A 27,224-nucleotide genomic window follows, 5' to 3' on the forward strand; every position below is an offset into this window, starting at 1 on the left:
TATTAATGTCTAATGCATTAACATTTCACAAAATTGCCCTCTTTGCTTCATTTGCATAAAACTAAATATAACTTAACCTTATGCCTAGCAGCTGTGTTCCAAAATTAATAATAGTTGTTTCATTTAGGAGTGAATCTTAGACATAGAGATATATAAACATATATAACTTTAGATGTAGATACACAATAGTTGCCACATATGAACCAGTGCATCAACCACTAGTCTCTCTATTGGACAGGATCAAAAAAGAGTGCAATCTAATAGGTCACACACTGTCAACCAAGCTCCAACTCTCTGTTCCATCACTGCAATGTTACATCATTGTGCTTGTTTTGTTTTACAAGTATTTTAATGGAGTGTGCTCCAAACTTGTAAGACTGGTGCCTCAACATAAATACTCCAACTAACCCAACAAGCAGCAAAATCCCTCACCTTCACTGTATAGGTCATCCAATGTTGGAGAACCTTTTATTCTGATAGTTTATTCCCTTGAACTGCTAGACTTTGGAATTCCCTCCCTCTCTACTGCTTCCCTAACTGTACTGGCATGTTGAAATTTAAATGTAATGTGAACAGACATCTCATCGCTCAGCTCTCTACTTAGAATGTCCCTGTAGGCATGGTCCCTAATTCACGGTAGCCATTGCATCTCTGTGGCAATTTGTCTTAAAAAGCAAAATGAATAAAACGTTTTATCTATATATCAGGAGAATTCTTATCTATAAAAGATAAGATTTGGAGTAAGAAATGTTTGTTAAAATAAACTTTTGATCTAAAAAGATTAGATCAATTCTCCTGCTTTTATCTTTGTTTTTCTTCTGACTTTGCTCTCAATACAATTCATAGTTTGATATTTAATCAAGGTACAACAAAATAACAAGAAAACTCAAAGTTCAGTCTTTTAAGTCATAATTTAATAAAACTAAATGAGAAATATCAACACTACAATAATTTTCGATAGCACATCTTTTAAAAATATACAATATATATATTTATATATGGTTAATGATTTCATACACTAGCCTAATGAATCCTCACGAGGATGAAATGCAGAAAATTCTGTGTAGCTTATTTACCATATATAGCGATACGCACACACGCACGCACACTCATTTTAAATATAATTTTTTTAACCAACACAAAGGTTTAAATAATAGCTCAATAGTTTAGCACTAAACTATAATTCAATTTAATGCTCAATAGATATAGGGAACTAATTTCAATAAGTCACCAAAAAGTTTAGCATAGAATTGTTTCGGGCTTCCTCAATCACATAGATTTTCATGATTCACAGAATATACTAAATATTAGTTTCTTGAAGGCTTCTTCCATATAAAATGTTCACTGATCTGACTAGACAAAAAAGTCAACTTGATGGTTGAGATCGTTTATAAAATAATTACAAAATATCCTTCATTTTAACAGTAATAGACTAACTACAACACCTTTTTAAGCATTTTTTTTTTTCAACCAGCAGTTAAAGTAGAAGCAAGATTTTATGCGTGCATATAAGTTTTTTTTCATTACATTTTTACTTTTGCTATTAAAACATGTTAGCCAATTCATGTACAAACATAAATATTTTATGACTTCAAAAAGATTTTGAGTTGTATGACTAAACTAGTGGGGGTACCCGGCGTTGCCTGGGTGTTTGTAAGTGGGTGTGTGTTGGGGGGGGGCAATTAAAAAAAAACAACAAAGTTTTGGTAAGCAAGTAGGATCGAACCCGGAACATTGAGACGAAGGTGGAAAAGGAAGTGTGAAAAAAACCCTGACAACTTACCCACTCGCTCACGAAGGGAGAGTAACTAAACAGAGGTAAAATTTTAATGATTAAAAAGTTCAATTGACAGGTGCGCAATTTTAATGATCACGCTAAAAAATGCCACAGTGAACATTTACTGCGAGACAGTTTTTCTGGTTTCGTTTCTCAACTTTTTGTTTCGCCAAAATGTTGGAGGGGAACCAGCTCCCCATAAAGAGGAGTGTCCATATGATTAGCAATTGTCTAATATAAAGAGTTTCCCCCATATTGATCAAATGCTTATTGCTTTCTGGATGTTCCTGGTTTTCACCTTTGCTGCAGATCAGTTTTGCTTTTATATGAAAAAAACGAATCAACATGAGAGGCACCGAAATAGCAAGAATCGTGTAAAATTCGACGTAAATAAATCTAGATGAGATGCGTGTTCGCAAATCCTAGATATTATTATCTAGGGGGTATATAAACGCTTCTAAGAGATAGTAACCCCCCCACCCCCACCCCGCCAAAAACAGCCTTTGTTGGACATACAAAAACTCTTGTACGTGTTTTGCATTTTATATAAAAAAATTTTTTAGTTGAGTTGTATGATTTAAAACAAAAATTTTTTAGTTGAGTTGTATGATTAAAAATAAAATTTTTAGTTGTATGATTAAAAATAAAATTTTTAGTTGTATGATTAAAAATAAAATTTTTAGTTGTATGATTAAAAATAAAATTTTTAGTTGTATGATTAAAAAAACGTTTTTAGTTGTATGATTAAAAAAAACGTTTTTAGTTGTATGATTAAAAAAAAAACGTTTTTAGTTGTATGATTAAAAAAAACGTTTTTAGTTGTATGATTAAAAAAAAACGTTTTTAGTTGTATGATTAAAAAAAAAACGTTTTTAGTTGTATGATTAAAAAAAAAACGTTTTTAGTTGTATGATTAAAAAAAAAACGTTTTTAGTTGTATGATTAAAAAAAACGTTTTTAGTTGTATGATTAAAAAAAAAACGTTTTTAGTTGTATGATTAAAAAAAAACGTTTTTAGTTGTATGATTAAAAATAAAATTTTTAGTTGTATGATTAAAAAAAAACGTTTTTAGTTGTATGATTAAAAAAAAACGTTTTTAGTTGTATGATTAAAAAAAAACGTTTTTAGTTGTATGATTAAAAAAAAAACGTTTTTAGTTGTATGATTAAAAAAAACGTTTTTAGTTGTATGATTAAAAATAAAATTTTTAGTTGTATGATTAAAAAAAAACGTTTTTAGTTGTATGATTAAAAAAACGTTTTTAGTTGTATGATTAAAAAAACGTTTTTAGTTGTATGATTAAAAAAAACGTTTTTAGTTGTATGATTAAAAAAAAACGTTTTTAGTTGTATGATTAAAAAAAAAACGTTTTTAGTTGTATGATTAAAAAAAAAACGTTTTTAGTTGTATGATTAAAAAAAACGTTTTTAGTTGTATGATTAAAAAAAAAACGTTTTTAGTTGTATGATTAAAAAAAACGTTTTTAGTTGTATGATTAAAAAAAAACGTTTTTAGTTGTATGATTAAAAAAAAACGTTTTTAGTTGTATGATTAAAAAAAACGTTTTTAGTTGTATGATTAAAAAAACGTTTTTAGTTGTATGATTAAAAAAAAAAACGTTTTTAGTTGTATGATTAAAAAAAAACGTTTTTAGTTGTATGATTAAAAAAAAACGTTTTTAGTTGTATGATTAAAAAAAAAAACGTTTTTAGTTGTATGATTAAAAAAAAAACGTTTTTAGTTGTATGATTAAAAAAAAAACGTTTTTAGTTGTATGATTAAAAAAAAAACGTTTTTAGTTGTATGATTAAAAAAAAACGTTTTTAGTTGTATGATTAAAAAAAAACGTTTTTAGTTGTATGATTAAAAAAAAACGTTTTTAGTTGTATGATTAAAAAAACGTTTTTAGTTGTATGATTAAAAAAAAAACGTTTTTAGTTGTATGATTAAAAAAAAACGTTTTTAGTTGTATGATTAAAAAAAACGTTTTTAGTTGTATGATTAAAAAAAAACGTTTTTAGTTGTATGATTAAAAAAAAAACGTTTTTAGTTGTATGATTAAAAAAAATTTTTTTAGTTGAGGTGTACAATAAAAAAAATTTTTTTTAGTGGAGTTGTATGATTAAATAATAAAAAAAATTTTTTTTTTTAGTGGAGTTGTATGATTAAATAATAAAAAAATTTTTTTTTTTAGTGGAGTTGTATGATTAAATAATAAAAAAAAATTTTTTTTTTAGTGGAGTTGTATGATTAAATAATAAAAAAAAATTTTTTTTTAGTGGAGTTGTATGATTAAATAATAAAAAAAATTTTTTTTTTAGTGGAGTTGTATGATTAAATAATAAAAAAAATTTTTTTTTTTAGTGGAGTTGTATGATTAAATAATAAAAAAAAATTAACAATAATTGTTTAAAGGATTTTATTTATTTTATTTTTTAATTTATTTTTTTAAAGATCATGGTGGTCCAATGTAGAGATGGGTCCTCCTGATGTGATTTTGGGAGTGTCCGAGGCTTATAAGAAAGACACCAGTCCTACAAAAATGAATCTTGGTGTTGGTGCTTACAGAGATGATAATGGTAAACCTTATGTGCTTCCATCAGTGCGCAAGGTGAGTCTGCAAATGATGTATGGAATTAGAATTGATAGAATTTAAATATGGGAACAATTGAAGATGATCTATATTTAACCATAACAAGTATTCTTTTCTCAGTTTTTGTTCTAAATGAAATCACAATAGAAAATTAAATACTTTTTTCTTTTTAAACTGGTCCATTTGGCATAATGCTAATGGATTAGAATCTGGGGTTCAATCCTCAGTTGTGTCATAACTAAAGATTGAAAAAATGATACTTGATGCTCACTTGTGAAACACTCAGCATTATAAGGAAAGGGTCCAGGGCAAGTAGAGTACTCCTGAGAATCTAGTAGCACTCTCTCCTACATCTCAGTGTAGCAGCTAATCAAAAGGGAACGTTAAGGTCGCCATAGACTAATTGGCCACTTAGCTTTATTCTATTTTGTTCAATTTTGAAAACTTTATGATTATTTGAAATTCTCATGAATTCCTTGTTCAATGTTAAAGTGCACAAGTATGAAAAATTAATACAAATGATAGGAAGCTTATCTTGCTTAAAATTTCATTAAAAATTGTTTTATTATTGTGGGGACTCACCCATGCACAAGGTATTAACTCTTCTGAACTGTATGACTATATCGAGAGGCACAAACTCTCATGGTGTGTGTATTATGTAGCATGCCATGTTGATGTTAAGTACTACAATTCTTGTTCTAAACCATATCTGTGTCCGAGTCTTTCTTAGTAACCCTTTTAAAGCCACAACTTGGTGCAGAGCAACTCTAATTCATAAGAGATGTCTACAACACATCAAATCTAGCAACAAAGAACTCATATTTAGGAAAGAATCAACAACAACAAAATCTGTTTTTCAAACAAAACAGAAAAAGGATACATTTATACCTGTAATTACATGCCAAAACTAATCTGACAACAGAGTAGCATTCTCAACAAACAAGATAGTCTTTTAACTCTGACTACTAAAATAACTCATAGAAGTCTTTCAACTAATGGAGTAAGAAAGAAAACAAATCACTTGTGTCGGATACCAAAGAAAAAAGTCATTTCTATTTGAATAAAAAAAAAAAATAAATTGGTAAGCAAACTTTTCCTAATCAAATAATTTTTTTTCTAAAAATTTTTGAATTAACATTTTTAAAGCCAAAAATCAAATATATGGTTCAATAAATTGCTGTGTAATTGCGAGTAATTTAATGTTTACATCTTTTTCAGGCAGAAGAATTGCTGGTGTCAGAAAAACTGGATAAAGAATATTCTCCCATTGGTGGTGACAGTGGTTATTGCACAGCTGTAGCCAAATTAGCTTTCGGGGAGGATTGTCAAGCGATTAAAGATAACTTGGTAGGAGTTTATCATTTTTTTATTTATATCTGCAATTTCATTGACCCTACTATTTTTCTTTACTGCAACCTCTCTCTCTCATATGTAATGTTGCTAGTCTCAATTTTTTTTTTCTATAAATACTATTATGACATGTCTTCTTCAGAATTATTTGATCTATTCCTTGCTTTCTTTGTTCCAGCTCGTTTGACTTCTTAATCAAATTGTCTCAATCAATTTGCGGTTTTTATACCCCAATATTAGACAACTTATTTCAGTAACTTCTTTCCAAGAATTGCAAGTTTGTGGAAATTTGTTTTTGCTGACTGTTTTCTTCATACCTTTAGCCCTGGTCTTTTCAAAACTACGGTCTATAAACATCTCCCGTCTTTGCAATAATCATCTTTCGTTGTTAGTGCCTTACATCAAGTGACTTTATGCCTTGTCTCCAGTGATTTTCATAAAAAAATTTAAAGATTCTTAATTTTATTTAATTTTTCAAATGAAGAATAATTCTCATTGTTTTTATCTGAACTTTTGTCCTCACAACATTGATATGTACTGCTCGCTCCCCCCCCTGATAAGTTTAAAGGTAATGCAAACAGACCTCTCGCTGCTCAAATCTCCACATAGTTCCATGTAGACATGATCCTAACTAGTAACGCTTTACATCCAAGTTGCAATATGCTTTGTTTGACATGAATATGTGTGTGTGTGTGTGTGTGTGTGTGTGTGTGTGTGTGTATATATATATATATGTATATGTGAGTATGTATATATCTATAAGAGTTGTGTGTATGTCTGCATATACATTGTCTATGTATAGGTGTGTGTGCGTATGTGTCTGTATATGGATGTGTAGAAATGTACATATGTATATGTATGCGTTTTTGCGCGTGCATTGGCGTATGTATTAATTCTTAAAAAAAAACAACCCATTGTAAACTGAAATGAACAAGTTGACCTATAGCGTCTACGAAAATTTTAAATGGAACCCTGTACTTGTCAAAAACATGACATCTACACTAACCCTTTCCCTCTCTCTCTCTCCCTCTCTCTCTCCCTCTATCTACTTAATATACCTTGCTGAACAAGCAAAAAGCAGTTAAACTTTAAAACCTAAAAATTTAAACTCCTCCCCCTCCTCTCCTTACCCTCCTCTTTTTTTCTTTACCATCCTCTCTCCCCCTCCCTATATCTATATATCTCCACCCATGCCTACCTGAATCTGCTACCCCCCCCCACACACACAATACAATCTAATGTATTTTAACCTTCAGAACTGAAATATTGTTAATACCCTTCTCCCTCCCACTTATTATCTCCTACCCCCCCTTTTTTTTTTTCGTATTTCTCTAAAGCACTTCTTCCAAATACTAACAACCATTTCTGTAAGGTCTGACGAGGCTGTTGGATCATAAATATGGTCCGACATCCGAAACATATGTAACCAAACAGATAAAACGGTAATAAAAATAAAACATATATTTGCTTTGCAATAGTATTGAGCACTCTCTTGAGGTTTTTACTAATTACCAGTTTTAACAAATATATATATATATATGTGTGTATGTTATTTGTCGCACTGACATTGTTATTAAAAGCTCTTTTTTTAAAAAAGAATTAAAGTGCTATTTTTAATATACTAAGTCATGGATATGCAAGAGACCTTATAAAGGTTAACTAATTTGCATATTCTTTGAAAAAAAACTTTCATTAAATTTTAATTTTTTATGGTTTCTTATTGGATGATTCGTTTCATTTTACGACAACACTCAATTTTATTTGTGCATACTTTCTACATTATGTATAATTATGTAGCATTTAGAATGAAAAAGTTCTAGCACACACATGTATGTATGTAATATATATTTGTGTTAAATTTTGGTCTATAGACTTGAAGCTTGATATATGGAGTATTCGGACTTGTGGGATGAAATCAATTTAGTTTTTAGCTGGTAAAAGTAGCTGCTAAGGAATAAAAATTAAAACATGGCAGGCATAATTCAAAGTAGTGTGTATCGTCTACACGTGTGCAAATATGCATTTATATGTTTAACTATGTTTATCATGTTTTGATATGCATGTTATTAGCTCAAGTAGTAGCAAATACTGCTAGAGCAAAATGTTTTGGTTTCGATTCTAACTGATGGTATCCAATTATATATATTTTAAGCTTTTGAAATCGCTACTGTATATTAGGTACAATATAATAATCAATAGAGAATTGACTCGATAATAATAAATACAAAATTTGCATAAATTAAATTATCATATTTAAGCATATTTTATGATCAGGCAACAATGCTGAGTGGCCTGTTTTTATGTATATATATATATATATATATATATATATACACACACACACATCTTTCTTAAAAAATGGCTGCATTCACCCTCCCCCTTACCCCCCCCCCCAAAAAAAAGAAAGTTTATACCAAAATTTTATGATGTTTAAAATTAATTTTTTTTTTCTATTTATTTCAGAATGTTACTGTTCAAGGAATTTCTGGCACTGGTGCTCTCAGAATAGGAGCTGCTTTCTTAGTAATTATAACATTTTTAATCATTTAAAAAAAAATTATTCTTTTTTAAAATAAAAAACATTTCTTTTTTAAATTATAAAAAATATTTGTATTTTTATATGTATCTATGATGGAATGATATTAATTTTTTTTTTTTTTAATGATACAGAAACTATCCTAATATACAAGTCTATTCACACTTACATTTATTTAAAATTTTTGTTACAACAAATTTTCTAAAAAAAAAAAATTGTTTTTTTTTTCTTTTAGGCCAAATGGTATACTCCCTCCAAAACTGTTTATATACCATCCCCTTCCTGGGGCAACCACACACCAATCCTCAAGTAAGTAAATACTTGTTGCAGTGATTATTTGATTGCATATATTTAAATTAGATCTATGCAATGTATTTGCCATCAGCAACTGCAAACAAAAAATACCATCATCGTTTTTTTTCTTATTGTCTTTGCGAAGCAGAATAACATCAAACTCTAAGTCCACAGTAAACAGTGTTCAGTCAGAATTGGTTTCTGATATTAAAGATTTCTTGTTTTGGTTAAAAATCTAATCAAATAGGTGTTAAAAAAACAAAATTTTTATTTTAAATAATTTGTTTTTACAAAAATAAGTATTCACATGGGCGGTTTGTTTATTTATTTGGCAAATACAATAAAATATTTTGTTTTTGAATTTTTGAGAGGAGGATTGATTATTCATATTATTTTGATTCTTCAGACTACTGTTCTTGAGTGTTATTTTTACAACATTTTGGTCAGTGTAACCTCCGATCTTCTTTAGATATATAATGTCAGGAATCTGTAATTTCTAATGGAACCATTTATTTAATCCATGAGGGTAGCAGGTTCTTGTTCCATTACCCATGACTGAGTAATTCACTATTGTAATTTTGAGTGTTGCCTGCATTGAGGATTGAACCTTCAACCTCCAGAAGAATCTAACTTTATAACTGAATTTTACCAAGTACATTATCTACTTGCAATAAGATAAAATATTTTTGGTTTTAAATATATTATTTTAGGAAATAATTTTTTAACAATTATAATACTTATAGATTGCAAATATAATATGGCCAAAGTAATTTTTTATTTTTTGTAATTTCTTTTACAAAAATAAGTATTCAACTAGGTAGTTTTATCTTTTTTAAATATGATAGTGTCTTTATTTATCTTGGACTATACTGTGCACAACTTTATCATTTGTTAACAGTTACGTTTAGAGTAAATGAAACTATCGAATACAGGAAATGTAAAAAATCTCATCAGAAATTACATTACAGATGAAGATTAATATCAGGAATCAATTTTGACCAAACATTATTTCCTGAAGACTTAGTCTGGCATCATTTTGATTTACCATTAAAAAAATGGTAAAGCAAAATAATGCCAGATTAAATCCGCAGGAAATAATGTTTGGTTAGAATTGATTCCTGATATTAATTTTCATCTGTAATGTAATTTCTGGTGGGATTTTTTACATTTCCTGTATCATCAAAAATCAGTAATCATTAATTTTCAAATTGACTGACTTTTTTGTCTGCCAGTTTTGTAACCGCTTCCTTTCCTGTTGTATTTTTGAAAGGCTTACTTTTTCGTTAGCTTGTTTGGAATCCAAAGGATTGAATGATGGTGGTGCAGTTACTTTCAAGCTTAGTTTGTCTGATGTCTGACAAATAATGAAGATGGTTAAGTAACCCTCGGAGAGACAGGGGTGATAGAGATTTTCTGATCAACGCTTTTCCGGGTGATAATACAGGCCAGATAGGCCTAGTTGTATTTTAGAATACCTTTTGTCAAAGGAAAAAATAATTTTAAGCTCCAAAGAGAGTAAAAAATAAAATGTTAGGAAAATTAAGAAAATCGGAATTTAAAATTAAATACAATAAGCAGCATTATTTGATGTTAATAAATAAGGAATAAGAAAAAGATAGCCTTATCTTTCGTGTAGACCAAACTCTAGTGTAACTCTTTGAGAGACTTTTCTATAAGCACTTGCTGTCATAGTATTCTCAAATAATGTTGTGCATGTGTCCCTTGAGGTATTTCTGGCATGGATGACTGGAACCGCCATTACCATGCTAATGTTTCAGTTTCATGTTTGATTATTTTTCTTTTGAATTTATCGGCAGATAAATTTATAATTAAATTTATCGGCAAGACTTTCTTTTGAAATGATTCTACTTTCCTCTCCCCTTTTTGGTATTATGCATCCTAATCATTTTTCATTCATTTTAGCTTTTTACATCAAGTAGCTTCATGTCTTGTCCATAAAAAAATAAAGAAAAAGACTCTACATTCATCTCTACAGAGTTACTTTCCATTGATAGAAAAATATTTTGAAAAATAAAACTGAAGTTTTTAGAAAAGGAAAGCAAAACAAATTGCAAGTAAATACACTACTGGGAAACACCAGGTTGGGACAGCCAGTGAATAAAATGATGTAAAACATTGACTTTGCTGTTTATGAAGACGATATGATATTGTTAAATAATGCTTTAAAACAAAGTTGATACTTCTAAATCGGTCATTTTGGTAAAAGTTATTATGCTTGAAGTTATTTATTTCTTCAAATATTTATTCATAGCGTTTGGTTTGGTTATTTTCTAGAAGCAATTTTTTTTACTGTACACTTTGCAGAACATGATTGAGTTTTGGAAAGGGAAACAATAACATCAATATTTGGTACATTTTATATCGAGATGTCAGTATCTTCAGACAGCCTGATCTAGTAGCACCACCATCTATTATTATGTAAATTAAAACGAAAGACTTGTGGATATTTTAAATAAAATCGTCAAAAAAAATTCAGTTTACTTAAATTTGTATTTCTAATTCTCATTGAATCTGATTTTTTTTTATTGCTCTTAAACTACACATTTTTAAAAGAATCTTTTTTTGCAGTCGTCCACCTTTTGTGATGTACAGTTTCCAAATTATATAGTTCTAGATCTTATTGCGTTTTTGGAAAAACAAAAAAAAACATTGCATAGAATGTAGTATAAATTATTCATGATCTATATACCTAAAGCTCACCCAAATCAGGTAGGTTATTGATTTGCTAGCTGCTATCACTTAAGACATCTAGTTAAGAAAATAAGAGATTCTCACTTTGTTTCCATGGCATTTATCTCTCTCATCTTTAAATATACAATGTATGTCAGTGGTCCAATTTTTAGTTGAGTCAAAAATTGTACTGTTCAAAAATTTGTTCTGCTCTCCAGGTTTCTATGGCTTCAGAAATTGTAATATTCAATATGCACAGAATATGAAATATCAGAACTATTTTCATTATTTCAATATTTTTACCGCTTTTATTTATTTATTTTAGACATTCTGGTCTTGATGTGAAATCTTATGCTTACTATGATGCCAAGACGTGTGGATTGGATTTCCAAAGTGCTCTCTCAGATATTTCTGTAAGTTGGTTTTGTTTTGCATATTTTTTGTACAAAAATGTTTTTAAACCTATTTTTATTGTTTCTCAATTTTTATTTAAATGATATTTTGTGTGCCAAAGAATTCATAAATATTACCAAAATAAATTAAAGAAAACTCTATCTATTGATGCTTCTTTGCAATCGTAAAATCATCGAAAATAAAATACTTATTTTTGATTTTTACTTAATACAATTTTAGCTTTAAGCCATATTGGGTGCGCATTAGACTACAGCATCACAAAATGGTCACTATTTTGATTTTTGGTTGCTATATTAACGTTATTTTCATTTCTTTGAGAACCTCATTTGTGAGATTTCTCTAATTTGAGAAAATTATGTAATTTTGAAAATAAAAAAATAGCTTTTCTCGTTTATTTTTATGAGAATTTATTATCAAATTATTTAAAATGTGATTTTTATCATTTTATTTCCCCAAAACTTTTGTAATTTTGACAATTAGAAAAGTTTCCCCTCCTTATTTTCTTCCATGAATGAAACTGTCATATCAAAATGTTTTGTTCTGCTGTAGTTTAATTCATTGGCAAACAAAATGTTTGACTCCTGTAATAAGACTATAGGATATTATTTAGAAAAGGAAATTATTATTAGTCTAATTTGTGGGGTGTATATGTTATTAAGAAAAAAAGGATGTTTTTATTTTTATTTATGCTTTTATTTTTATTTATTTTTATTTTTTTTTGTGATTGTAAAAAGTTTCAACCCCAGATGCAAATATTTAATTGTATTAATAAAAAAGATGGTTCGTGTCCAGAATTTCCTCTATATTAAAAAAAAAGAAAGAAAAATCTGTATGATGTATGTACCCGTGACAAAACAAAAATATATTTAAAAAATTAATGTAATTTTTTTTAGTATTATTTTTATAAAGAAAATCATTTTTAAGTGATTAATGTAAATTTATAGGCTATGAATTCTGGAATTATCTCCCTTTGTTTCTTGAATTTTTTTCCAAAATGATGGGCAAGACGGATACTCATAAATTTTCATTTTTTTTTTTTTTTTTAAATATTTTTGCTTTTTCACGGATATGTATATTATACAAATTTTTAATTTTTTTTTTTTTTTTATATATAGGGACATGATCCAAAAAGATATAAAATTTAAAGAAAAAAAATGCAATAAAAATATTTTTTTACTTTTTTTTTTTTTTTTTTTTTTTTTTTTTACTGTATAGCTCCCGTTTATGTTAAATGAGTATTTAAATATTCACTTCACATAAAGATTTTCTTTTATATTTGACATGGTGGGAGAATTTTTGAGAAAATTTGTACTCAATATTTTAATATAGAATTGGTTTTATTTCCAAGTTTTTTTTTCAAATGAGTTTTAGTACACATTGATTTCATAATTTTATCAAATTTAATCATGCTTTTTTTTTTTTTTTTTACATTATAAACTTTCAAGATATATTTAAAAAGTCGTAAAATTTACTACAATATTTTCTTATTGAATTAGAATTTAATTTTATTTACATTTTTCTGTTTAATAATGAATGAAATTTAAAAAAAATTTTTTTCTTTTCACACTAAGGCTAAAAACCCAAATAACTTAAATGCTCATCATTTATAATATAGCTATCGTCACAGACAACTAATCTCCATGATGGGTTTCATTATTCAATGATATATTTTTTTATATTTACTTTTTGTAGAAAATTCCAGAAGGATCTGTAATTCTTCTGCATGCTTGTGCTCACAACCCGACAGGTGTGGACCCAAGGGTAAGTGTTTTCTTACATTTTGTTTCTAATACTTGTCATCCAGAGGATGGTGCTTAGTCAAGCTTTTACTGAGATATTTAAGGGATTTATTTAATTTAATAATGAACATTTTTATTGCATCTTGCATCTCAAGGGCTCTTTACACTACATTTGTGCAATTCTAAATGAGTTTTGGAATTATAAGTGTTTATAATTGTATGAGTAGTAGGATGTTAGTAGTCATCGTACTAAATTTAGAGCGTTTTTTTCCAACAGCTTTTGGAACCGTTACGTTTATTGTAGTAGTAGTACAACAGTAGTAACACAAACATTTTAGCACCGATTGTGAGTAGATATATAATCTATATGATTATAAAACTTTACACTGTCCAGGCTTGTTTACTTGCTTAAATCTTGTCTTTGATGATTGGGATGACAGGTGAATTATATGTGTATGGCCGTGGCTCAGAAGCTAAGAAATGAGGGTGGGGAGTTGTATGTTTTGGCTTCCCTTCTAGCCGATGGTACCCGAGTCATATATTTTTTAGTTTTGATCTCACTACTATATATTAGGTTCAATATAATAATTGAGAGAGAACTGTCTCTATAATAATAAATACGTAATCTGCATGAATTAAGATATTTAAGCGTATGTTATGACTGGGCAATGCCGGGCCGCCTGCTAGTTATATAAGTATCTAAAGAAAAAAGAAAAAAAGGGACATATTATTGATTTGGCAACATAATAAATTCAAAATTTATATCCAATGATGAGGACTTTCCTGGATGTTCATTTCGGCGAAATAAAATAATCCTGATTAAAAATAATTGTAAATTTTGTCTGGTATGATCCAAACAATTTTTGAAAGTTTGATGAGAACCAAAGTTGAAACGATGCATAACTATAAGAGATTAACATTCAGTAAACTATAATGAAATCTATTGATTTGAATTCTTCAATTTATTTACCATTTAATTTTATTTCTTCAGCCAGCGCAGTGGGATGAACTTAGCAACATCATCAAATCCCGCAAACTGTTTCCTTTCTTTGACATGGCTTACCAAGGCTTTGCCAGTGGTGATACTGTTAAGGATTCTTATGCTGTTCGGAAATTTGTTGCTGATGGCCACTTAGTGGCTCTTTCTCAGTCTTTCTCCAAAAACATGGGACTTTATGGTAGGTAAAAAGCATTTTTATTCATTTTTTTACTTTCCTTCACTGGTAATTTAAACAAAAATTATGCATTGTACAATTGGATTATTTTGGAGGGATTTGAGACCTTTATGATGTCAATATTTCTAAGCTGAGATAGTTTTGTTAGTTACGTCATTTATGAGCAGTCTCATCTTGTTATATTCACAATATTTTGACTAATGTATGATTTAGTCTCGTTCAAAAAGCCACACGAAGAAGGCCAGGAAATATTCAAAACTATGTGCTGCTGCTATCGTGCACAGAAATCACTTTTTCCATAGCTACCAACGTAATAGATGCACTGAAACTAAAGCTGCTTTCAGGTCTGCCAGCAACCACTGTAAAAGAGTAATCAAAAATGCAAGAGAGCAATATGCCCAGTCTGTTAAATCCAAGGTAGCTGATCAGCGACTTGGATCCCACCAGTTTTGGCAAATAACAAATAAAATCCTGAACAGAAGTGTGCGTTCTATACCAACCATTATCAATGGACCAGAGGTCATCTCGTCAGCGTCAGACAAGGCCAAACTATTTGCAAAGAACTTTGCAGCTAATTCTACCCTATGCGACGAAGGCCATCAACTCCCCATATTTCCTCCTATAACACAGAACAAGCTAGGTAACATACAAATATCCGTGCAGGAGGTCGCCAAACTAATAAAGAACCTAGATTCCAGTAAAGCAACTGGCCCTGATGGCATCGCAATTATAGTGTTAAAAAAGCTTCAACCAGAACTTGCTCCCATACTTACGAAACTATTTAAGCGCTGCCTTAAGGAGAAGTGCTTTCCGACTCCCTGGAAGACCTCTTCAGTTTGCCCTATATTTAAGAATTCAGGTGATAAGTCATCTCCCTCTCAATACAGACCTATAAGTCTCCTGTGTGTTATGAGTAAGTTGCTGGAATCCATATTAAATAGAGAAATAGTGAACCACCTCAGCAGGAATAACCTTCTTAGTGACACTCAATATGGTTTCCGCTCTGCAAGATCTACCGCAGATGTGCTGACGGTTATATCCCACAGGATAAGTGAATCTCTTGACAAAGGCTTCCTTTCTAGGGCAATTGCTCTTGACATATCAAAGGCCTTTGACAAGGTATGGCATAAGGGTCTACTTCACAAGATTTCCAGCTACGGTATAACGGGAAATGTTTTCTCAATCATTAAATCATTTCTCTCCGATAGGCTCATAAGAGTAGTGGTCGATGGACAAAAATCGGAGGCCTGCAATATAAATGCTGGAGTCGCCCAGGGGTCAATCCTGGGCCCAACTCTCTTCCTGATCTACATCAATGACCTCCCTAAACACATACTTAAATCATTCGTTGACATCTATGCTGATGACACAACCATCTACGGCAACACATCAAAGGCTGTAAATGACAAAGTTCTCTCTGATTCTCTATCCTCTGATCTCGAGCGCGTGGTTCAGTGGGGGAAGATGTGGCTGGTTACCTTCAATGCACCCAAAACCAAACTCCTATCCTTACATCATCAACGCTCTGATCCCCAGCTGGCATCAATTGTGATGGATGGCTCTCGTCTGGGTGAGGCTCCGTGTTTTGACAAGCTTCTAGGTTTGACCTTTACTCCTGATCTGAAATGGAACACGTACATCAAGTCTGTTGCCAAGGTCGCTGGAAAGATGGTGGGATCCTTCTACCGCTCCAGAAGATATCTCACTACTGATGCAATTCTCTATCTATATAAAAGCCAAGTACGTCCAAGGATGGAATACTGTTGTCATATCTGGGCAGGAGCTGCTAAAAACAGCCTATCCTGCCTTGACAGAGTACAAAATAGACTTCGTGGCTTAGTGGGGGATGCCCTTTTCTCTACCCTGCAACCTCTCTCCCACAGAAGAGACGTTGCGAGCCTATCTTTGTTTTATCGCTATTTCCATGGCAGATGCTTGTCTGAACTCCAGTCTCTGGTCCCCCCTCGCCAATCTTTCACGAAAAACACCCGTCTAGCTGAATCCACTGTGAAAAATTTCCCCCACTCTTTATCTGTGCCTAAATCAAAACGCGGATTCCATGAACAAAGCTTCTTTCCTAGAACTGCACGTCTGTGGAACTCTGTTCCGTCTGCCTGCTTCCCTCCAGACTACAACTTGGATGTCTTCAAGTCTAATGTTAACAAATTCCTAATGAACCGCCCCCTTAAGTAAACACTTCAGCAAATCTCCTCACTAAATTAATGTACACACAATAACCCTTATCCCCGAGTGGCTTCCGGGCCTTGATAAGTGGTGATCACTGTGTAAAAAAAAAAAAAAAAAAAAAAAAAAATGTACATATTTATTTGAATATTTTCTGTTGCTATTGTATTGATTATCCTCAATTATACACTACTAATATTGGGGAGGGGATGAACCCCCAGCTTTCTGCGATGGCTAAAATATAAATTGTGTTGAATGAATTGTTTGCACTTAAACATTACCATATTTCTCACGATCGACTGAGAGAAGACGTTTGTCAAACATGAATTTTTATTTCCACATTTCAAGTCCAATGTAAACAAGTTCTTGGTGAGCCATTCTCCTTCAGTAATCCAATTTACTAAATTTACACTTCTAACGACATTGTCCTTTTGACCAATGTACACTCTTTAACCCTTATCCTCGAGTGGCCTCTAGACCTTAATAAGTGGTGATTTCTTTGTAAAAAAAAAAAAATAAAATAATTGCATCATAATATTTTTTTTATTTAAAAAAAAAAGTTTCTTTATTTGGAAAATAAAAGCATTTTGTGGTGCAAATTAAAGAATCCTAAAAGATTAAAAGTATGAACCCCTAGTTTCCTGTGATGGCTAAAATATAAATTAAACAATCCCAAAAGATTAAATATAAAAAGTCTAATGAAATCAAACAGACATTTGTGTTCATAAACTATATTTTTTTTTTCTTTCTTGCAGGTGAGAGAGCTGGTGCTTTTACTCTCTTGTGTGCTGATGCCGATGAAGCTGCTCGTGTGATGTCACAAGTTAAGATCCTCATCAGACCCATGTATTCTAACCCTCCCATCCACGGTGCTAAGATCGTCAAAAAGATCTTGACTACTCCAGATCTCAATACGCAATGGTAACCTATTTTTTAGTTGTTCACAAATTAATTACTAGTTATTATGCTATTTACTCATAATTTTTATAGCATGCACAGAAAATCAGCATTTTATGTGCAAAGATTTCTTCCAGTCTTTTCAGGTTAATTTATTTCTGAGGGTGATGATCGGGTACAATATTGTAGATCATAAACATAGCCTTTTCCCCTATAAAATACACAAACAACAGCCAAGTCGATGAGTTTTGTTGTAAGCCATTTTAGTTTTAAAAGAGAGGACTTTTCCATTGGATAGCCAATCCGTAAAAATCCTGAAAAGCAAATTCTATCCCGTGTAAAGAATAAAAAGCATGTGCTGAATTCTAAAATATCCGGTATGTTTTATGGATTGATTCCGGTTTCTGATTGGTTGATAGCAGAGCGTCTTTCCATTTGATTAGTCAGTTCCTGTCACCCTTGTCTATAAATAGAACCTTCCATTTTTCTGTAATCATACCTTATCTCATTATATCAAAAATATTGCAACAGCAATTACATTACAAAATTAAATTCCACCATAATATGCAATGTATTTAGGTTAATTTGTACACAAGTCGGTCATAAATTTTTTGCTTTATTGTAAATTAAAAAATAAAGCCTTCCCCTCTCTCACACATGCACACACTGACCAAGCAAAATTAGTGATTATCTTGTTTCACACATACACATTTTACAAATATCTTTTTAGATTGTGAGTGGCTAAAGGCATAACATAATATATATATATATATATATATATATATATAAAAAATCTAATTCTTGATTCATTAGTTATCAATAAAATGATATTTCTACACTACCACTTTAATTGAAATTATCAGACAGTCTATCCTTAGTTGAGGAATGTTTTTATGTTATTAAAATAAATTAAAATTATAAATTAAATAAAATAAAAAATATTTTTCGTAAGCCGATTCTGCGGGACTGTTTTCTGGTAAAACTGAACTTCCATTTTAATTCATTTCATACACCATGATTTGACGACTCGGATTACATGATTTCATTTTCTGTTTACTCGATAAGTAAAAAAAAGCCATCCCCTATTTTTAAAATTTAAATTCATTTGTTTATCTTCCCAATTTTTAAATTTTTTTGTTTGATATATCAGGAAAAAAAATTGCTCGCCAGAAGGTGCGTCGAAGAACATTAACAAAACTATTTTTGTTGCTTTGTGGTAAAAATCATTTTTGGACAAAATTGGCAGTACACTTTTTTTTTATTTTTAAACAGTTGTTTCTATATAAGAAAATATGAACTTTTTTTATTATTAAAACTATAAATTGTTAAGTGAAAGTACAGGTTTTTTTTCAAAGAAAATTTACGGTTTGGTAACATGCTGAAATAATACCTTTTTTTTATTTATCTATTTTTTTCAGCCATTCTTACCATGAAGAGGGGAGGGTGTTTTGTAACTATTCTGTGCTTTCAACTAACAATTTATTATTAAAAAAAAAAGAAGATATCGTGAAATTATAAAAAAAAATGAAGATATTGTGAAAGTTGAATTTAACTTGAAAAAAAAAACCCAACGTGAAGGCACGTTCAACATTGTAGTCAGAGCCTATTTGGCAATAAGGTCCGATTCGTATACGTTAGTCGATTAATGTTTCGTTTTTGAGATTTTTTTTTTTTTACTGTAAATTGTTGGGTTAAAGTTTTTTTTTTCAAGAAAACCTTTTTTAACAAAATTGAAAGTACATTTTTTTTTCTTTTTTACAGAAGTTATTTTTATATAAGAAAATATGAATGCTTTTTGTTTATTAAAGAAATTGTAAGGTGAAACACAGAAAAGTTTCTACCAAGTAAACCGTTATTTTTTCAGCCATTCTTACCATGGGGAGGAGATGGTGTTTTGTAACTATTCTGTGCTTTCAACTAACAATTTATTATAAAAAAAACAAAAAGTAAATTTTTACATTAGGTTCACCTCCACAATTTTTAACATGGGTAAGTTGGGGGTGTTTATTCTGAAAGCCATTCTTAACATGGGGAGATTAAAGGTATTTATTCCAAAAGCCGTTTTTAACATGGAGAGGTTAGGGGTGTTTATTCTGAAAGCCGTTCTTAATATGGGGAGTTTGGGGATGTTTATTCATGACCGCCAGTGAATTATAGTGCATTACTATGGTCTTATATTTTATAGTGCATTACTATAGGTCTTTATATCTTGAAAATACTTGCCTCTGCAAATTTTAAATGAGATTTTCTTATTCAGCATAGTTGAAAACCTTTAAAAGTAGCCATTTTAAAGAAAATTGTGGAGGTGGACCTAATATAAAAAATACAAAAAAAAAAAAAAAGATATCGTGAAATTTAAATTTAACGTGGAAAAACTATTTTAAAATAGTGCGGTACCAAAAATAAAAATAGACAGAAAAGTACCCCCTTAGGGTTTGTACTTGCACAAAGATTTGAAAAAGTTGTCAACAAAAACAAATATATAATAAGTAAATGTTTTCAAAGGCAAGATCAGTTACTTTTCTTCCAAACTGGATAATTTTTTAGTGTTTTTATTTAATGTAAAATGTTTATTCGGCTCGAAAAACACAGCGTTTACAGCTATATTTGAAAATTACAAATGGTGGCAGACTCTGTGTTAAACATGTTAAGTTTGGGAAAATGTGTTAAAACTAAAAAACTATACAAAATACTGTTAAAAAAACACCGAATATATGTTAGCCTATGTCACAGTAACATATATTGAGTGAGTTTCTGACAGTATTTTGTATAGTTTTTTAGTTTTAACTCGTTTTCCCAAACTTAACGTGTTCAACACAGTCTGCTGCCATTTGTATTTTTCAAATATACTGATAAACACTGCATGTTTTTGAACTGATTAAACATTTTCACTAAATAAAAACACTAAAATCTTATCCAGTTAGGTAAAAAATTAACTTATCTTGCTTTTGATAACATTTATTTCTTATATATTTATTTTTCAACAACTTTTTGGTATCTGTGTTTAGTAATACAAACCCGTTGATTATGTTAAGTTTGGGAAAATGAGTTAAAACTAAAAAACTATACAAAATACTGTCAGAAATCTACTGAATATGTCACGGTAACATATATTCGGTGGGTTTCTGACACTGTTTTGTATAGTTTTTAACTGATTTTCCCAAACTTAATGTATTCAACAGAGTCCGCGACAAAAACAAATAACTCTATTTAGCGTTTCAACATTTTAGCAATGTTCGGCTTAATCCACTGATTGTTGGTTGAGCCCAAGCAATGATTGACGGAAACTCCCAATGATCCGGATCCGATTCTGCAAGAGTACCATTTTTTTTTTTTTTTCACTTTTTGGAGTGGATTGCTGTACTAAGAATATAAGAAACATGCATTTTCTCTTTTTTATTAGATTTTTTCATTACACCAAATTGAGCCAAAGCAACGCGTGGCAGGGTACAGCTAATATATATATATATATATATACATACATACACATATATATATATATATATATATATATATTAGTTTGACGTTTCTAAATTTTTTAGATGAGGAGTGGTTATTCGTATTATTTGGATTCATTGGACTACTGTTCTCATCTTTAGTGTCATTTTTCATGTTTTGGTCATTATAACCTCCAACCTTCTTCAGTAACTTGTTGAACTTGGGAATGTTTCTGTCAAACTCAGGAATTTGGACGGAATTTCGAGCGGAACCCTTTATTTACCAGGTAGCATGCTCTTGTTCTATCAGCCATGACTGGATAGAGGTCCTAAGTAATTCGCAATTGTATTTTTGGGTTGCCTACACTGAGGATTGAACTTTCAATCTTCAGGAGAATATAACTTTTACAATTGATTTTTTTCAAGTACTCTAACCACTGCATCATGAGTCTTTGCGAACAATTCTAGTACGAATTTTAGGAGCCTTAAACCTATTTTTATTTGTTATCAGTATTTATTACTTAATTATTACTATATATTAATGTATATCTATGTATATATATTAATTTACTTATTGCTTATATATTATCTATTATTTATAATTAATGGTTCCCATATTGTATTAAATTCTATACTAGGTCTACTTAGTAATTGGTTATTCCCCAGCATATGTGCTGCTTCTTTTAGTCGTCTTACTCTTCACCTGATTTTTCAGTTTCTCCACAAATTACTTAGGATCTCTGTCCAATCATGACTGACAGAACAAGACCACACTACCCCCGTGAAGTAAATAAAGGCTTCCACTCAAAATTCTGTCAATTTCTGAGTTCAACATAAACATTCTCGAGTTAGACAAGATACACCCCAAGAAGGTCAGAGATTACATCGACCGAAATATTGTGAAAATAGCACTCAAGATGAGAACAGTAGTCTGATGAATCCAAAGAATAATCTTAATTTGTCCTTTTATTTTTTTCCTGAAACTACTGAGCTGATCTGGATTAAATTTTGAAATTTTATAAATTGCAGCAAACAAAGTATCAAAGTTTGAAAAACAACAAAGATGAGAGAGATGATGGACCCAATATATATTTGTTCTAATATAATATAATATAATAATAAATACGAAATCAGCATTAATCAAAATACCATATTTAAGGATATTTTACAACTTGGTAATGCTGGACGATGTGCTAGTATATATATATTTTCTTTTCTTTTTAATATATTTTCTATGTATGTGCTAAATAGCAAAATTATATCAAACCAGATTTAATATTTTGCTAATGACTTTCCTCTGAGGAAATGAGCATACATCGAAAATCCATGGATTAAGGAATTTACTTTGAATATTGTATTCTTTGTTCAAATAAATTTTTATTTTGGAAAAATTATATTTTTTCTGAATGGAATTTCAATGTAAAAAACTTTAAATTATATATATATATAGAGAGAGAGAGAGCGAGAAAGAGAAATAAAAAAGGAACAAACCGAGTTCTGTGTTCATCAACATTTTGTCTTTATTTTGAGACTTCCTAATATGTGTGTGTGGGTTTTTTTTTTATGCTATTTATACGAGGGGCGTGCAATAAGTAATGCCTCTGATGCCTAAAAGAAAACAAATTTTAATGATTTTAATTCTATTATGAGAGATTTTAATTCTATTATGAGAATTTTAAGGAAAATTTGTTTTCTTTTTCCAAAATTTTTCAGGTTGGGTGAAGTAAAGGAGATGGCTGACCGTATTATCAGCATGAGGGAGAAGCTGGTTGCTGGCTTGCAACGTGAGGGTTCCTCTCATAACTGGCAGCATGTCATCGATCAAATTGGAATGTTCTGCTTCACTGGACTCAAGCCAGATCAGGTGCGTTAAAAAATTACAATGATGATTTTTTTTTTTATATATCATTGTTAAAAAAGCCATGAAAATAATTAAAAATTAATTTGTATCACAAAAGTAAAAGATTTTTCACTTTAAAATTGAATTTTTCCCAAATCAAATTCCCATTAATTTAACCAGTTTTAAAAATTTATTCTTTGCATTCTTTTTTAATTAAATGTAATTTCAATATGCATTTAATTGTTGTAAACTTCATAGATAAATATTTTATGATTACAAGAACTTGAATCTAAAATTTTTACCAAAAGGATTATATTCACTATTCATAACCTGAAAAGGGTTGATATGCCATAAAACGAAACAACAAAACGTAATTGTTACAAATAAAGTTGAAAAAGTCACATTTGTTTTATTTATTAAACAAAAAGTTTTGTTTTATTTATTAAAGAATATTTAACTAATTTTTTTTAAAAGAAAAAGAATATTTATTTAAAAAAACTTATAACAATTCTCAATAAATATGAATTGGAACAAATACATTGAGGACATTCCAAAGGTTGCTGCCAAGAAGGTGGGCTTCCTCTACCATGCTAGAATCGTACCAGCGAGTATCTCATATCTTTATAAAGTCACAACCAGGGATTGCTGACTGGAATGCCCAGGCAATTTTTTAAAGGCCAGAGTGCTCCTCTCTTATAGGCGCTGGCTTGACTTTTTCCATCTTTCAACCATGTCACATCTTCCTGCAGTGGGAAGATAGTAAATGCCTACTCATCATAAACTCTTATAATTCTGGCAAATTCCAAAGAGAAGGTAAATCAGTGAACCTGACATAGATAGCGTATGCACATTTAAGGGTTGCTTGTACCTTGACGAGCTTTGATGAGAACTAGTTAGGTTCAGATTGTTCCCCTTAAAGACAAACTGTGAGAAATCCATGGTTAGCATTAAATGAGTTTTCTTGTAATGTCCTCTTGAGTTTGTCGTTTGATGAGAGATAAATGTTTACGGCCAAGACACAAACTGATACAGAGATGACATTTTCCTATTTTCTTTTTGTGCTGGTCCAAATTTCAAGATTTCTTTGTGATTAGGGACGGAGATAATGATCACCTATATTAGTTGGTTGGATTTTGATGGCAGGCAGATCTTTGCCAGTCACTATGGAGTGAAGGGAATTTTATTCTAGACTGGCAAAATCATTATCTTATCGAGATCCACAATTTTTACTGCTGTTACTGTAACAAAGCACATATGAGTTTGTATGAAAATAGCAGCAGCAGCAAAAGATGGATGGGAAGCGATTTTATTAGCAGCAGGAGCTGTAAGGTAGATGACTCGCCAAAAAAAAAGGAATTGTGACGAACTGACATGAGAAGAATGAAAAAAAAAACACTGTGGTCGGGGAGAAGCAAAGTCTGCATTGAAGAAAATGGACGTGTAAAGTCAGACGAGAAATGCCTGACTATGGCGTACGGTCGGCGAAGAAAAGTGTATCTGGGGAAATGGACAATGGCAAGAGACTTTTAAGCTGATTTTGAGATGAGGAGAAAGAAAAATCGGTAATAAACGTGTATAAAAAGAAAGAAAAGTTGAGTCAGATTTATTTCTTTTTGTTTTCAATGGTGCCAGATGGAGTGGGGTTTTGAGACAGGTTTAAGCTTTAACGAACAACGTTCGGGCATAACGGCCACGTTACATTACTGCTATCGACAATTTAACAACGTTCGGGCATAACGGCCACGTTACATTACTGCTATCGACAATTTAACAACGTTCGGGCATAACGGCCACGTTACATTACTGCTATCGACAATTTAACAACGTTCGGGCATAACGGCCACATTACATTACTGCTATCGACAATTTAACAACGTTCGGGCATAACGGCCACGTTACATTACTGCTATCGACAATTTAACAACGTTCGGGCATAACGGCCACGTTACATTACTGCTATCGACAATTTATCAACGTTCGGGCATAACGGCCACGTTACATTACTGCTATCGACAATTTAACAACGTTCGGGCATAACGTCCACGTTACATTACTGCTATCGACAATTTAACAACGTTCGGGCATAATGGCAACGTTACATTACTGCTATCGACAATTTAACAACGTTCGGGCATAACGACCACGTTACATTACTGCTATCGACAATTTAACAACGTTCAGGCATAACGGCCACGTTACATTACTGCTATCGACAATTTAACAACGTTCGGGCATAACGGCCACGTTACATTACTGCTATCGACAATTTAACAACGTTCGGGCATAACGGCCACGTTACATTACTGCTATCGACAATTTATCAACGTTCGGGCATAACGGCCACGTTACATTACTGCTATCGACAATTTAACAATGTTCGGGCATAACGGCTACGTTACATTACTGCTATCGACAATTTAACAACGTTCGGGCATAACGGCCACGTTACATTACTGCTATCGACAATTTATCAACGTTCGGGCATAACGGCCACGTTACATTACTGCTATCGACAATTTATCAACGTTCGGGCATAACGGCCACGTTACATTACTGCTATCGACAATTTAACAACGTTCGGGCATAACGGCCACGTTACATTACTGCTATCGACAATTTAACAACGTTCGGGCATAACGGCCACGTTACATTACTGCTATCGACAATTTAACAACGTTCGGGCATAACGGCCACGTTACATTACTGCTATCGACAATTTAGAAAAGCAAACACTAATATTTATTCTAAGGCTTTGTTGGTGGAAGAAATGTCAGTGAATAAAATCTATGCAGTTATAAATTGCTTTGAAGAGAATCTCTTTTATTACAATGTATTGACTTGTGATGTCACGGTTTATATAAAGATTGGAAAATTGATTGATTTCTGACAATGACAATATTTTGAGTAACATTGAGTGCTAGTGTAATCATGCCATGTAGTTTTAAAATTTTGGCAGTCCAAAAAGTCCACTAATTTGACATTTAAATTCTTTGGGAATCTTATATTTTTGATGCTTCATTTACCCCAATATTAAAATACTAAATGTTTTGTGTCACCAAAATTTTTTTACAAAGACTAACAAAATGACAACACTTGTAATAAGGTCATGAATCAAATTAAAAAAAAATATCAGAATACATTGAGATTTTAAACATTTATAACTATAAGAATATCTACGCCAATTGACCTTTTTAAAAAATGATTTTTTTGTCAAAATTTGATTGTTAAAAAAAAAATACCAATTTTTTTTTTCTAAGGTTTGATTTATATTCAACTTGTTTTACAGGTGGAACGTTTGACAAAAGAATTTTCTATCTACTTGACAAAGGATGGTCGTATTTCCGTGGCTGGCGTTTCATCTGGAAATGTAGATTACCTTGCGCATGCTATTCATACAGTAACCAAATAAATGACGAAAAAAGATCAGATTTTCTTTTTAAGCGATTAATTTGATAATAAAAGCTTAAATAAAAACAGTAGAAAAAAACTTTAATCCCTTTTTTGTATAAATTTATTGATTTTTGTATAGAATTTTTATATGGAGTTTTTTTTTTGCAATAATTTTCTAATAGAAATTTTAATTGTTTTCCCGGTGCTTTATAATACAAGTTTGTAAACACACACATAAACTTTATAGTGTTTCAAGTTGACACACACACACAGACATACTTGTGATCTATATGGCCACCATGACTTTTTGTTTCACTTTGGTTTCATTGGAAAATTCAGAAACTGTGATATTTGTTAAGAAATTTTATTTGCATAACTAAAAATTATGAGTCTCTTCAAATGGCCAATTATATTTCTATCTAATTTACATGGGTGTTTATGGTATGTGCAAAATGTAAATTAACTGCAAAGAGAGTCGCTCTTTCTCTAAATACTTACAGAAACTTTAAGAAATATTGCAGTGATTGAATCAACATGGAGAAAGTGACTTTTTCAGTTAATTATAAATTACGAGAATGCATATTTAGAGGAATTCAGTACTTACTGAGTCTGCATCAATGGAGAATCCCAAATCGGTCCCAGAAATGGCTGAAGTAGTTTGTGATTTAAAACTGCCAAATAAAAAACAAAAAAAAACATAATAAAAAAAAAAAGTAAAAAGGGCAGATAACACTAAAGAGGCAATGGTTAATGTTAGAAAAAAAAGTTTTAATTCCTCAAAAAGAAAAAATGCTGGAAAAACTTTTTTGAAAATTACAGAAGGTCGATTTCAAATGGTAAACTGCTTTGGCCATTTCTTAGAGTGATTCAGGATTCTTAAGCGATACTCAGGATTGTTTCGAAAAT

At 30.8% G+C, this 27,224-nt stretch overlaps 1 protein-coding gene across 1 annotated transcript in view; it reads left to right on the forward strand.

Annotated features, from left to right (window-relative positions):
- Positions 1-26,421, forward strand: part of LOC145277505 (aspartate aminotransferase, mitochondrial-like) — a 59,069-nt gene extending 32,648 nt beyond the window's left edge. Inside the window, exons 2-11 of the mRNA XM_080128913.1 lie at positions 4,233-4,389; positions 5,590-5,718; positions 8,185-8,244; positions 8,493-8,566; positions 11,568-11,655; positions 13,349-13,417; positions 14,387-14,573; positions 17,510-17,675; positions 22,802-22,952; positions 26,215-26,421. Coding sequence (XP_079985039.1) covers positions 4,233-4,389; positions 5,590-5,718; positions 8,185-8,244; positions 8,493-8,566; positions 11,568-11,655; positions 13,349-13,417; positions 14,387-14,573; positions 17,510-17,675; positions 22,802-22,952; positions 26,215-26,337 — 1,204 coding nt within the window. The 3' untranslated portion in view covers positions 26,338-26,421. The remainder of the gene's footprint in view (positions 1-4,232; positions 4,390-5,589; positions 5,719-8,184; positions 8,245-8,492; positions 8,567-11,567; positions 11,656-13,348; positions 13,418-14,386; positions 14,574-17,509; positions 17,676-22,801; positions 22,953-26,214) is intronic.
- The last annotated feature ends 803 nt before the right edge of the window (positions 26,422-27,224 follow it).

The sequence above is a fragment of the Euprymna scolopes genome, chromosome 6 (genome assembly GCF_053919585.1).
Source record: "Euprymna scolopes isolate OS-2025 chromosome 6, ASM5391958v1, whole genome shotgun sequence".
Classification (NCBI taxonomy): domain Eukaryota; kingdom Metazoa; phylum Mollusca; class Cephalopoda; order Sepiida; family Sepiolidae; genus Euprymna; species Euprymna scolopes.